At 42.9% G+C, this 15,339-nt stretch overlaps 1 protein-coding gene across 1 annotated transcript in view; it reads left to right on the forward strand.

Annotated features, from left to right (window-relative positions):
- Positions 1-15,339, forward strand: part of TUBG1 (tubulin gamma 1) — a gene marked incomplete in the record, with an annotated part of 407,143 nt that overhangs the window by 148,829 nt on the left and 242,975 nt on the right. Inside the window, 1 exon segment of the mRNA XM_044054706.1 lies at positions 12,927-13,013. Coding sequence (XP_043910641.1) covers positions 12,927-13,013 — 87 coding nt within the window.

A 15,339-nucleotide genomic window follows, 5' to 3' on the forward strand; every position in this document is an offset into this window, starting at 1 on the left:
CCACTCAAAAGAAAAGTCTTTGCCACTGAGGAAGGATGTGATGTAATACATTCTTGCTCCACCACTGCCAGCTTCATCTTCCAAGAAACTGATCCTGCAGACTGTTCTTTCAGTCTTTAATCTGGTGTGGTCCTGGCCATGGAGTGGCAAATCAATTTGCCTCTGACGAGTCATCCTAAATGAGCAGTGGATTGCAGATATAGTCAGTCATATCTTTGAACATACAACTCGTATGCCAGAAGGATTTGCAGTGGTGAATCGGTCCAACTCAGCTGATCTTTATGATAGAACTTGACTTTTCTAGTTATAAGGGTTGGTGAGACAGTCTTGTCTTAGAGTAGGCTGGAGGGTAATGTGTCTTAGGAACCAAGTCCCCTCCTTGATAGGAGCAGTAGTTAATGTATCTTCACCAGTGAGAATAAGCAGTTCTGTAAAATGCAGAGTTGTGTGATATCCTTTCATTGTGTTAGTTTGTGCTGTGATGTAATGCATAAGCTTTGTATGTATTTGAAGTTTTTTGTTACAAACCACTCTGATTTCTGGCCTTGCTGTTTCTGGGCTTCTTGTAGAATCCTGCATTTGTATACTTAAACAACATAAGAAGCATCGATGGGACCATCAGATTACCATTAAAGATCCAAACCATTGTTGCTTGTACTGTCTTGGGAAAGAGTCTAAAGTAGAAGAATAAGATTCTGTGCTACTACTCAAAGGTAACAGACAAACATTTGTTGGGATGCTTTGCAGTAAAGAAAATGACTGGTGGATGTGGCTGATGCCTTGGAGACCAGTTGAAGAGTTCAGTTAACAGGTCTAGGCATGAGTTGGAACATTGCCACAGTGCAGTCACTCAAGGTTGCAGGTGTAGACCTGAACCCCCTCAATTTTTAAGTTGATGTTCATTCAGTCTCCTGAAATTTGCAGGCTGTGGCAACTCAAGCCTGAACCAGTCCTCTGCTTTGTTTGATGAAAGGACTGAGGCACGATTGCGGTCTACTTCCATATAGGGTTCATGTGCCATTTGCTGTGGATGATAGCTTGGAGCCCATTTTTGACCACCTTAATCCAGGAAGCAGTCTGACCAATTTTGTTCACAAATCAGTGGTAGTTGAGACAGAAAAATGAATTATTGGATTTTGAAGGTCTCGGTTGGTGAGAATTCATCCAGTCATCCTGTGCCAGGCGTAACACTGGCCTTTTTTCTCAAAACATCACAATAACTGTAAACTGCATGTGGGTAAAACAGTCGGGCCTTTACTTTTTGGACTGTAGCCAGCACCTAGGCCTTGTAAGCATGTTCTGTAGCAAAAAAAATAACTATCAAATTCCTCACTGGGTGTAAAGCGAGGACACTAGGAGGTGCTTCAGCAACATGGCCCTCTGATGGTTACAGGACTTAATTCACATGGTTCTGATAATTACAGACCCAGTTTCACATGACTTACTGAATCTGAGCAGTACTTTTAACACTTCATAGTGGTAGGAAACAAGCACATCAATCATGAGAAAAGAAAATGCCCATTTCACTTCAACTTGAACCTAATGCTTAAGCACAGTAAATATTTGATTGCCATTTTATTATTCATGCCTCAAGGGTATGGTGTATTAAAGTACCATGCTTCTCTCTTGTTATAGAGGGTCACATTGCTATGTAGGTTCATGTCCTGTAATCATCAGGGCTGAATCGCTGAACTTCTACCTTTTTTCTTTTTTGACACACTGAGGAATTTATTGCTAAAGTGCCTGACTGCCATATAATGTGCCTGTTTTCTGTTTCAGCCTAAGAAGGCTGAAAAGCCAAGACACTAGTTTCAGTGTTGCTTGTTTTATTGTGAAGTATAATTTTTGCTCGTCAGCTGTGAAAGCTGAACTTGGTGCTTTTATAACTCTGTCTCAGAACAAGCTGCTGTTGGCTAGTGCAGTCATGTCCAGGTTCCTGATACCTTGAACCTTGATGTCAGGCATTATTACGTAACACTTGCCATTCTGTAAGTAAACTCGTTTTTTGGGTAGTAAAGGATGTGGCACTCCCTTACACTCAGATTGTGTTATGATTTTAAAGATTCACAGCCACTCTGTGTAATGAGCAAGGATGGTGAGTGCAGCTCCATCTGTTTCCTCTGTGAATGAATGATCCCAGTTATAGATGCCCACAAGTTTGAGGAACACCTTCACGTGGCCTTCAGCCCCACCGTCCTTTCCCTGCAAAAAATACTATCAGAATGTCCGAAGAAGCAAGAGAACCCAGCATTTTGCCACCTCTTGAAAAAAAATGTCTAGAGCTTTGGACATGTGGCTAGGAAGTGCACTGCTCTACCATACTGAGGCTTATGGCCTGAACAGTGTTCTTCTGTCTCATTTCCAGTCCCATCTACTTAAGAGTCTCTGGTTTAGTTCAGAGACCTCCTTGAGTCTGGGCCAGTGAGGATGTGCATGGTACTATGTCATGTGGCTTCAACAGTGAGAGATCTTTTGTCCCACGGTAACTTTGTGCTGATGCTTTGGCTTGGAATACAGGCTGAGGTGTATGCCTGCACAGGGTGGCATATCTGAGGTTGTCTTCCTTGAAGGAGAAAACAAGATCATAGATGCTTGTTCCTTGGGAAAAGTGCTCTTCCTCCAGCTTGTTTGTCTTGTTTAATAACAGCTTGAGAAGGTAATGGGCTTTCACATGTATTGTCTTCCTTTAGTTTGACCCCCTCATACTTTCAATGTTTTTCTAAACCTAGAAAACACCACAAGAAGAAGAGGCCTTTTAACCACCTGAAAGTGCTTAAGTGCCACTTTCTCTCGTTTCCTCTTGTACCATTGAGGATGCCTAATAGGATACTGCTGGCTGCCCCTACTGTAGCCTTCAGGCTAGTTTGTGACAAATCATTAGTGACGCATTTCTTCAAGTTCAGATAGCTTAAAAGAAACATCCGCTTAAAAATCATTGGGTTCTAGGACACATTCTGAGGCTCACTGGACCTCCCCAGAAAGTTTTCCATGGCCAAAAGAGTTTGTTTCAACAGAGCTATTTGGACAAGCCCAAACTGTACTGATTAGAGGGGTGTAGATGATGATGTAGTTTCAGAGGCGAGTCTGGGAATTTATACTCCACTATTTCATTTCCTTGAAGGAAACTTCTAGGTCTTGTAGACTTCAAGTGCATACAGTCTGATGGCCGTCTAGCATGTCACAGTGCACGGCAGCTAGATGATGTTATTTGGTATGGTGGATGTCTTTTGGCACATCAGTATTTGGAGTCCACATAGGAGATCCCTCCAGTTTGGTCTTGATGCTCATATCCAGCATAAATTGCTGTCACGTGAGCTTTTGACCAGGGCATGTCTCACTGTGGCAAAGGCCTTGCAGGAAAAGGATTTCCTGGTAGTGCCTGTACCTTGGTAACTGGCTTCTTCTGGCACTATCCAGGGACATTTCTTGAAGTGGCTCTCCTAGGTGTTTCCCTTGTGCAGTCCTGTGGGTATTTAATTTGTAGAAGTTCTTTCATCCCTGTTCAATCATGAGTTGAGGTGCATACATTCCATCTGTCACACCTGCCTTAGGGTAGAGTGCAGGAGGCTTGATCTTGGATGAGAACAGACTTCAAAGCCGAGGCTTACACTGCAGACCTCCTTGGATTGTGGCTGCTGTCATCTTAATGGTGCTGGAGATACAGGTATTGCATTGATATGCATGTTATCAGTGGCCACAGCATCATCACATGTCGTTGGACTTATTGCTGTCGGACTATTACTGGCAAGTGGTGGATAATCTTTTCCAGTCTACTGGTGTAACTCCTCTTTCATCAGCTGAACCTGTCTGTCTTTGGCTGTGAAAACAGGTGTTTCATGTGCTGAGTAAGGCACTTGCCTAGGTTGCTCCATGGTGCCAGGGGTCTGACCTGTCGGGATGTGGGTGGGCATATTCATATCTTGAAAGGTGCCATGCTCTAGCCCTGAAGGTCATACAGAAACTGCTTATGCTCTTGGTTAATGTTGATTTTTTATTATTCCCTCTACTGCACTAGTCCTTAGGCTATATGGGTTGTTTCCCACCTGGGAAACAACTGGCCACCTTCAAAAATCTCTGCCCCCCACCCCCACCCCTACCCACCACACTACTTCACTCTGACTGCTGATTTAAGCCAGCCATCCACAATCCCTTTTTCCTATTTTTGCACAAAGGGGTAGGGGTATTACTTCAACAGTGACAATCATCTAGAGCCAAGTGCTATCCCTGCCACAGTAGTTCTTCCACACCACTCACTTGCACACACTCTCACACCTATGGCAAATTTAGTGTCTGATCCACCTACTGCATGTCTTTGGAATGTGGGTGGAGCCCGGAGCACCCAGAATAAACCCCCACGAACCAGGGAGGATATGCAGATTCTATACAGAAGACACCCCAGCCAAGAATCGAACTGGGGAACCATTTGCTGTGAGGTGATAATGTTATCCAGTGTGCCACCCTACCTGATTTGTTAATCCCCTGGTGGGAAATCAGAAGTGAAAATCAAGTTTTACTACACTTTTTGCCATCTCGGGAAGCATCTCTTGAGCTTTGTGTGAGCAGCAATCAGATGAGATTATTTTAGCCAGATTAGTGCCCATTGGAGACCCCCCCCCACCAAATTTGCCCTTTTGATAATTTTTTTTTACCTTAGGAAAAGCAGTATTTCCTCATTAAGAAATCAGTATTTACGATATCAGTTTCCTGTCAGGGACCACTGTTTTTGGCTTGGTGTTTGTTGTGGTATTTGGGGCTACCTGGAAGGGAAAAAATCACTTACCAAAGCATCCTTGCCCTTGCTGTTGACATGGACTCAGTCTATGTCTCAGCGAACAGTGGGTGAACCTGCAGTGGCCAGTGTTTGTTCCTCAGATCACTCACTCACCTCTCCAGCTTCCACTGTTGTAGTCCTTTCGTGCAACATGAACTGTGTTGTCTGCTGTGTCCTCTCTACCCTGTCCACTGTCCAGTGCAGGCATGGGAGAACTTTCTCTGAGTGAGTCTGGGAGACAATCCAGGAGTTTCTTCTCTGGGTAACCAGGGCAAGAAAGCATTAAACAGGTCAAGCTTCCTCCTTAAAGTCTGTCCCCTTTTGCTGGAGCTCCTATTAAGAAAAAACAAACTTTCTGATGATGTCATTACTGTTAGAGGCATTCCTTACCTTGGTTATTTAGGCATTGCAGTCAGTAAATCCTGGTATGCAGAAACCTTTACAGATGGGCATTCCTTGTCAAATTATTTCTGAGGAAACTGGGTCTGATTCTGATTTTGACAGACAGGGCCCCTGTAGACTCCCAAGCCCAACTCTTGGATTGTAAGGAGAAATTAAATTCCAGCACAGGAGGATGTTTTTTTTTTTCTTTTAATTAGGCAATTCCCAGAATGAATGAGGTATTGTGGTAACAAGTAGATGTTTACTCTGAAGTGAGGAGGTATTATGTTACATATGTCTCTCATCCCTCACATACTCCCAGCCTTAGAGGACGTGTTGAATGCTGCCTGCATTCCTCCAGATACCCACTTCTGTCCATAAAACAAAGCAAATCAGCTGTATAAGGTACCCTAACTCTAGTATTTTTTTCTCTTTTTATGTCTGACTCTGCTGCCATTTCATCTCTGTGTCATACTGGCAGCAGACAGGTGCTCAATACTAATCCTTCATGTGATGATGAGGGTAAAACTTGGGATTGTATAGGTAAGAGAATGTGTTCTAATTCAGCCTTCCGAATTCTGAATTGCCAAGCATGTATGTCGAAATTTGTACTATATCTTATAGGAATTCTAAGGGAACTGGCTTCCACTCTTCCTACAGAAAAAAGCTCTTTTGTGAACCAAAGTGTTTCTATCATTTAAGTATGTAAACATCCTTTGAAGAATATGCATGATTGTACAGATAGTGTCCAAGTTCACTGCCATTGCTGCAGTGTTGAGCTTTGCTTGGGTATGTAAGGGTAGATAAGTAGTGTATAATGTTTGCAACTGGGTATGTGTCAGTATGGTTTGTGATCTAAAATGCTTGCAATTAGGATTGTGTCGGTGTGGTTTGTTTTCATTTATGTAAATTTATGAGTGCCTATGTATTAAGTGATGGTTTAATAAATGTTTCTTTTTGCTAAAAAAAAAAAAAAAAAAAAAGGGCAGGAATTGAATAATTTATGTAATATTGCTTGGGTTGTATGATATATATATATATATATATATATATATATATATATATATATAGTAATATATGTGAAGTGTTATATGTGAAGTGTAATGTTATGTTGATATAGTTTGATTACTTTTATATGAATGTAATTTGCCTGTTTCACAAGTGATAATTCAATAAAGGTGTGTGTATGTGTGTGTGTGTGTGTGTGTGTGTGTGGGGGGGGTTCTTTCTGTTGAGGTAAAGTTTTGAAATCTTGGATTCAGCTTTTAATGAGGCTATGTATTGTTTGGATCTCTCTAACAATATGATGAAAGCAGGAAATTAATTCAGGGGGTTTCCAAGATACTTTGTGTACAGAAATAAAAATCTTATAGCACTTTCTTTTACACTAAAACGCCAAATAAACAAGTCAACCCTTTTATAGAAAACAAAAGATTGATGGAGGGTAACAACAATAATAAAAGGATCTTTTTGGAAAAAGGAACAGAATAGTACAAAATGTCTATGCCAGCATTCCTTACCTTCTTCACCCCCCCCCCCCCCCCCACATACACACACACACCAATATCTCTATAAATCTGCCTAAAAAATTTCCTCAGCATTGATTGTTCCAGACTCCTGGGTGTTAAAAGTTGTGCAGGAGGGTAAAAGTTGCTACTGGGTGCAGACATCTTTCCAGAGAATACCTTCTCACATTCCAAACCAGACAGAATTTCTTCCTCCAATGCCTCAGTTTTTACACACCTAGGGAGTCGCAGAACCAGTTTTCTCAACTAAAAAGAGATAAAGGCTTCTGTTTCAGAATGTTTCTAGTGCCAAAGAAATGGGCATCTGGAAGGCTAGTACAAGGTCTTTGGAACTTTCACATACAGATTTAAAAATAGACATTTCAGAATGATCTTCCAGAACTTTACCTGTCATTCTTCACAGGCTACTTGATAACTGTAGACCTAAATGCTTGCAACCATGTTTCCATAGCTATAGGCTTCAGGAAATTTCTAAGGTTCTCTGTTCTGGGTCATATTGGCTGTTTGCATTGCCGTTTGGTTTATCCACAGCTCCAAGGGTATTCACAAAATGCCTAGACCCCCCCCCCCTGTTAGTTTATAGCAGACTGAATGGCATTCATATCTTTCCTTAGTTAGATGACTGTCTTTATCCAGATGTCATTAACATGCATTGTGTCTCTCTCGACCAATCTGGGCTTCAGGATACACATTGCAAAATCCTCCTTGACTATATCTGACACGATTGTGTTTCTGTTATGCCTTATAGATTCTTCTCTTCAAAAGGTCTTTTTAACACAAGATGAGGTGGATCTTTTCTGGATTTTTTTTTCCTAAACTACTTCAGTCAGTCTCTGACTTTTGCAAGAGAAAGCCTCTGGATCCTAAGGTTCATGGTTTCATGATTATCTTTATACCTCTTGCCAGGTTACACATGAGAAAGATAAAGTGGCTTCTTTAAAAAAAAAAATGGACCCAGTGTTTGCATTCTTTGGAGTATCAAATTCCAGTTTGGGACTTTATGAAAAGGGAACTGCATTGGTGGAGTCAACAGGGTCTTCCCTTCTCTCCTCAGAACCTAATCCAGTGTGTCACCAGAGACGCAACGCATCAGGTTTTGCTTGCAGAGCAGTTTCCATAGGATAAAGGTTCAAGACCTACAGAATCTTTCAGGCAGGCTTAAAGCACATCATCTTAAGAGATGTTAATGGTGATCCATGCCTTGAAGTATCTCCTTCACCTTTGGTCCTCAGAACCTCTCCAAGGAATTTAGATGCTACCACAGTCATGTGGTATATAAGCATGTGGGGAGGTGCAAAGTATTACCCCCTCCCCATGCAGAGGCTAGCAGTTAATAGCTGGGGAGCTAGCTCTTCGGCATTCCATAACCCTTGAAACATCTTGCATTCCATCAGAGCAAAACTGTGACAAGCTGAGCAGGACCATGACAGATCCTCACAAGTTGGGGGGGGGGGGTTCTAGGAACTGATCCAGTTGTGGGGAACACCTCAAATAGATCTGCTCACCTCATTTGAAAAATGGCAGCAAGTCTTATTCCAAGGCTCCTTGCAAGCTTGGAAGACCGATCCATTTCCATTCATTTGAAAGGAAGTATTCCTTTATGTATTTCCACCCTTTCCACTGATATCAAAGGGAATTTTAAAAATTCAAAAGCATACCCCAAAATGATCATGGTGTCTCCCTTTTGACCCAAACAGTATTGGTTCTCCCTTTTCATGGAGTTGGCCAAGGGCAGTTACCACAATTTTCCTCAAATATTAGATCCACTCTGCTTCGGTAGCACTGTCGCCTCACAGTAAGACGCTGTCTGGTTCGACTCTCGGCTAGACCGTCTTCTCCGTGGAGACATGTTGAATGGGCGTACCTTCGTTGAAGGTTGTGCTTTAGGGCTGGCAACTCAGCACGTAAAAATCAACTGCCAATCATTAGCGGACCGGAGTTCCGCTGTGGCGACCCCTAACCGGGAAAAGTTGAAAGACACAACAACATTAGATCCACTCACACATGACTGGTAGTTTGATTCACCTCGGTGTCCGTCACTTTCACCTGACTGCCTGAATAATTCAGTTTTAATACTGTTTTAGGCACTTATTTTATTAGGTTGTGCATCAAGTAGTAAAGGAGGTAAGAGAGCTGCTAAAGTTCTGTGTTGGTAAGTGGAAGCTGTTTTTCTAGTTGGTGCGTAGCCAATAACCTGGTTCCCATCAGGGATTTTTACCACTGGTGCTCAAATGTTTACTTTCCTCTGGCCTCACTTATTTTTCTTTAAAGGATCATTCTGTGGCAATTTCAGCATGTCTGCCCATGGGTCATAGAAGGTTACTATGCTGATGGCCTTGGGGCCCTTACAAGTCTAGCCCAAGAGTTTATCCTCAAAAAAGAACCCTCAGTCAACACCTGTTGCCCCTGTCAGTGAGGGACAAAGGTGGAACCCCTGGGACAAATCTGTGGTTTACCATTCACTCATCAAGGTTGCACTTGAAGAGGGTCAATGAGATACTCTGACATGTATGGGAAGTCTATTCCAGAGACTGGGCAGCCTCTGGGAGACAAACATGCCTCTCCAGCAGGTTTGTTGATGTCACATATTAGATTCAGACCTATCAAACGGGTAATGCACAAGGAGTTAGACTTGCGGATATGGAGCATCTCTAGTAGATATTGCCTTGTAGGTGAAACACAGATCACCTCTGCACAATCTGATACCAAGTAGAGTGATAGTGAATTGAGCCTGTCCGCATAGGAAATGTGTTGGAGGCCATGGATTCTTTTTGTGAGGTATTTCTGTGGCCTTTCCAGTTGGTGTAGGTGTTTGAAGAGGTACATAACAAACAAGGCATTATACTCTTTTATAGGCCTAATGAGGGAGGTGTACAGAGAGGTAATAACCTTCTTTTTTTTTTGGATGCAGTCCCTTTACTTATGAGATGAGCCAAGTAAAAGGCTTTTCTGCCACATGGTGGACGAATGTGAGATTGTTGTCAACTTTGAGTACCCAGGTTTGTCACCACACTTTGCTTGCTTAGGGAGTTGCCATTGATGTGGTAATCAGTAGGGGCAGTGTTTTTGCCAAATGGTATGATGATACATTTTTTTGCGTTTAACTTAAGGGCATGACTTTGACACCAGTTATTTGTAGCTGTGAGGCCCTCTTGTGGTATATTAACATCATTTGGAGAGTCAGTGACTGCACCCATCTTACAGTCATCCGCAAACTTGGTCAGCCACAGGACCTTTGTCTTTGCCTGAGCCTCTGAGAAGTAGATTCCAAACAGTAGGGGTCCCAGGACAGATCCCTAGGGAACATCACTAGTGCCGTGTCTCCTATTTTGACCTTCTGGATCCTATCAGTGAGCCAGTTGGCTACCCACCTGACGAGATAGGGATTTACACCACGTTGTGTTAGCTTTTCGGTGATGCCCAAGTGGGGGATTGTGTCAAAGCCCTGGGACAAGTCAGGGTAAGCTGTATGGTACTGACTTTCCCTCATCCAGGGCCTTGTTGGCAGTCTCAAAGAAGTCAGCCAGGTTCAGTAGACAAGATCTGCCCTGACTAATCCAAATTGGGTGGAGTCAAGTGCCTATGTCCTTGTTTATGAGATCCATAATAATATGCTCCATGGCTTTACTGATCAGACATGTCAAGCTAATGGGGCGATAGTTTCCCGGGTCATTAGTGGCACCACAGTTGTGCAAGGGGACGACCGTGGCAGTTCTCCACTCTGCTGGAATAAAGCCTGTAATTAGGCTGTGGTTGAATAGGGTGCTCAATGGTGAAGCTAGTTCTTGCTGTCTTTATCCAAATGTCATTAACATGGATTGTGATTCTCTTGACCAATCTGGGCTTCAAGATGCACATTGTAAAATCCTTCTTGACAGTATCTGACAGGATTGTGTTTCCGGTATGCCTGGGATACTGTCAGGTCCCATGGAAGCTATGTTCTTTCCCTTGGATAGGGCCTTTAGCACTTGATCTACAGAAATGTTAGGTGTGGGACAAGTATGGGGGATGTGAAATGGGCCTTTGGAGGGTGAAGTTTGCGCTGAACCTTAGTAAGCAGGATCCGTGTAAGTGGTACCATTAAGTACTAATTCAGATCAAACCTGGACTTTGCCATGGAGGTTGTTGACGTAACTGAAGAAGGACTTATGGTTTCCCTTTGTTTCGGCTAGTTTCAACTTGTAATTGGCTTTAGAGGTTTTCACTAGTTATCTAATTTGCTTGTTGAGGCTGAGGAGAAAATTTTCCCAATTTAGAACTTGTTTCTTTTTATCCTTGTACAACAGTTTCTTCTGTTTGTTGTAAAGCCTGTTGATAGAGGATGTCCACCAGACAGGTTTGTGTTTTCTTGAGGAGCAGGCTTTAGTTCTGTTGGGTATGGCAGAGTCTTTGCAGTTATACAGGTGCTTGTATACTGCTTTGGTGTTCAGCATACCGGTCTGCATCCTGGTCTGCATCCTTTGAGGGGGGCGGTGGTTTGAAGCTTCTGATACCCTCCCTTAGGAGGTTGTAGTCAGCTTTTGAGACATTTTTTAGCCTGGTTATGGCTGGGGAGAGGTTGGGTGGGATAGAAACTTTGAATGAGACAGACCGATGATCTGATCTCACCAGGGAAGAACATACTATGGGAGCGGTTGCCCATGTTGGTGAGAACCAAGTCCAGAATATTGTCTCCCCTTGTGGGGGATGAGACAAGCTGGTCTTGTGCGTTAGAATTGATGAAGTCAAGGAATCGTGACTGCATTAGTGCAGGAATAGTTCACTCTGTCTATGGTGGGGTAGTTGAAGACACCAAGGATCAGGGTATTAGGGGGGATCTTGATGGAGTCAAGTAGGTCCAGGTAGGAGGAGTGGGTGTCCTGAGTCATGGAGGAGGGTCTCTAGCTTGCTATAACTTGGATGGGTGTCTTGCCAACTGTCAGTTGCACCTTAGAGTAATTCCAGTGCGTCATGCTAGCAAACCAGTCTGGAGGTGAGCTTGTCCTTAATGAAGATAGAGACTCCACCACCCTTAGTCTTTCCGACCTCGTTTTGGGGTTGGAAAGTGTCGAATGAAGTATAGCCTGGTACGGTAGGAGTGCTCTCTGCAGCCCTGAACCAAGTTTCCGTGACCGCACAGACATTGGCGTGTTCCAGTGTGAGGAGAGCCTCTAGTGAGTGCATTTTCAGGTTAAGGCTGCTAGCGTTAAGCAGCGTGACCTTCAATTTATTCTTTGACAGGTCTTTCATGTTGGATGATTGTCTTTGAGACATAGCCTAAAAAAGGCACAATGGGGGAGGCAAGAGCCTTGGCCAAAATCTGAAGTCCCAGGGGTGACAGGTGGAGGCCATCTCTGTCAAAGCATCGAGGCCAGTCAACCATGTCATCCCAGACAAACAGATACTGGATCTCTTTGGAAATACACTAGAAACTAAGCCAGCTGTTGAAGTAAATTTATTTTTTGTTGGTATTGTGGTATCATTCTTGGTGAAGGTAGGATGCTGCTTAGGGCTAGGGTCATACCTGTGTGGGACACGTACTCTGAGAGCTCAGTCCTGTCTCTCTTCATATAGTCCAGGATCTTCCTTTTTTTTTCTCTGTTTGTTGTCAAACAGTTTCTAAAAGGACTTTTATACCTGAGACCACCTCATAAACAGGCTGTCCTCTTGGATTTTAGAATTAGGGTGGTTCAGTTGCATTTAAGGCTTGTAGGAGTATATAATATAACTTTGCTGTGAGGAGCAGGTCTTTTGAGTATTCATTCTGTTCTAATAATCTGTATTTGCTTCTGATTTGTCTAGATGTGGGCTTCCTGTTGTGTCTTTAAGAACTGTAAATGGTTTCCTGAGAACTCTGAAAACTTTGTGCATTTGGGGGAAGTGCCAGGTCTGAAACATCTATATCTCAGGAAGTTTCCTTTTCTCAGCGATTTTGGAGTTGGCATATATAAGTATTGGAGGGTGCAAGGGGAATTGCCCTTGCAAAAAAAGTTATTAATATATAACGGCGAGTTTCACACTTTGCTACTTGAGTAGAATGACAGTTAATTTCCAGGAGATTTGGGACTTACGGTACAAGTCTTGAGCTTTCCAGCATGTTGCCCTACATGCGTATTATGTAATTATAATTCACTTAAACTGGACATGAGTCATGGCACAAATTTTATCCCATGCATTTATGCATTGGTAATAACTTTTTGCTTAAACAAGCTTGTTTAAGATGAGACTTTAACAATTGTGCAATTCACCTTTTTTGTCTTTCTGTTTAGGTTGTTCTAGATAACACTGCCTTAAACCGAATTGCAACAGACAGACTGCATATACAGAACCCCTCTTTCTCACAGATAAACCAATTGGTAAGTATGTATATGTATGTGTAGGATTGATACTTGTCAAGTTTCAGTAGCAGTTTGTTCACAATTGTGGACTGGAAGAATTTGGGAGACCATCTTTGCACATTTTTATTTGATTTTTAGATAACCCCAGAACAATAAAATTACGATGTGTTGTGTTGCAGCCCAGCACAGCAGAGTTGTATCGTGTGCTACAGTTGTAGAACTGTAGCACTGAGACGTTTATTTTCTAGTAAGTGGGACAGAGGATACTTGTATGATATGTTATTGCAAGATTATAACAAATTCACTATTTTATTTAGTTTCTTATGTTCTTCATTTGTATTTTGCTTCCAAGTGACTGTTCTTGCCAGGCTGCCTTCAGTACGTAGGCCGATAATCAAGATAATACTGCCTGTTTCAGTTGTTAAAACAGCCTTGGTCTGCCACATGCAACACTGGATTAAGAGAGTGGTTGACTGGTAACAGTAAAACACTTGGGAAGAAGCAAAAAGGGACTGTGCGATCTTGTATAACAAGTCCCATTGTGCTGTCTGACTCCAGCTGACAGGAATGTTGCATTTTATAATTTTAATTATGATGTAGCTCTTGAGCTGCTACCCTAATCGGACCTACTTAGATATTCTTCGGGTTTCACTGTTGTAGTCATTACATTTAGGGTAATCTGCTGGCAGGTTGCCCTCAGTCGGCCTGAATTCCAAAGTCTTGGGTCCTGCGTCGGTTGCTGTCTCCTCTTCCATGACATCAGGTTGTCAGGGGGTATAAAACGCCATTTTCTTCAGTCTTTCTTGCCACGCGGTGCCCGAAGCAGAAGCAGTTCGCAAGTGCTGGTTGGCCGACTCCTGAAATTTTCGAATTCAAGTTTCAGAACCGAAGTCTTCACTAAAGCTAAGTACCCTGTTGGGGAAACTTTTTTTTTCTTGCTCCATACTGATATCCGTAAAAGTTAATAAATGCATTACTTGTGGGAAGCAAATACCTCATAAGGATTTCCATTTATACTGTATTCCTTGCCTAGGCCCTGATCATAACATGCCTAGCTGTCAGTTTTGTACTAGATTTAACCAACGCACTATTAAGCATTGGTATATCCTTGCCTCAAAATATTTTGGAAACAAATTTAACTATCCTGAAATGTTGTCTGATAGCAATCAGACTACCGGAGTACACAAAAAATGCAAAGAAAAGGACCAAGACCGTTGAGGCCCAAAACCGATGACAAAGCTTCTCCTAAGTCAGTCGCCGGTACTCAGTAAGGTGCTTTTGCAGCCGCTGATACCGCTACTTTTGAGTCGCAGGCCCCTACCAAGACCCATGTGGAGTCCGGCACACTGCAAGATTCTCAAAGTATTGTACCCGCGGATGTGTCTCCCTTCGATGGGTCCAGAGCTGCTGAGCAGGCACCAGCTTCTGAGGGTGTATTCAGGCCACAACATTTTTATATAAAGCCAACATCAGCTTCAAAATCAAAGACAAAAGCAACTTCTAAAGCTAAAAAACTGACGCATGAGTCACATGCACAGGCCTCTGTGCCCAAAAAGCAGATGATCAAAATGGCTGAAGATCTAATTATCTTGATCAGGGGTTCCCAACCCCCTCCTGATAAGAGGTTGGCCAGATCTGCCAAAAAATCAATGGGCAGAGGCACAAACAAGTTAGGTCACTATTCAGCCAGTACCAGAACAGGAAAAAGGACAAGGGTTTTATTCAAGACTGTTCTTGGTACTCAAATCCAGTATTGGGCGCCAGGCCTTGTCTTTTCTATCAATTCTGAACACATACCTGGACATTCCAAAATTCAAAATGCTAATGTTGCAGCAGCTTCTGCCCATGCTGGGCAAGAACGCTTGGCTGGTAACATTAGACCTAAAAGAGGCATAACAAATGTTCATCGTGCATACAGCTGCAGTCATTACAGATGGGTTATCCTGCCGTCAGGCGGGTCCTTGATCGGCCGAATTCCAAAGTCTAGGTCCGGCGTCTGTTGTCGCCGCTTCTTCCCGGACGTCAGTGCGGCAGGGGTATAAAAGAGGCAGCCAACGCAGTTTTCTTCAGTCTTTCTTGCCGCGCGGTGCCCGAAGCAGAAGCAGTTCGCAAGTGCCGGTCGGCCAGCTCCTGAGATTTACGAACAGTATTTCAGCCGAAGTCTTCTTTAAAGCTAAGTACCCGTTAGAAACTTTTCTTGCCTCAGACCGATGTCAGACAAAGTTAATAATTGCATTTCTTGTGGGAAGCAAATACCGCATAAGGATTTTCACTCTTTCTGTATTTAAACCCCCTTTTTCTTTAAAAGGCCAGGGGGGCCCCAAAAATTTATATCGGACCTCCC

The sequence above is a fragment of the Protopterus annectens genome, chromosome 13.part0, assembly GCF_019279795.1.
Source record: "Protopterus annectens isolate FY-2018-M chromosome 13.part0, PAN1.0, whole genome shotgun sequence".
Lineage (NCBI taxonomy): Eukaryota > Metazoa > Chordata > Ceratodontiformes > Protopteridae > Protopterus > Protopterus annectens.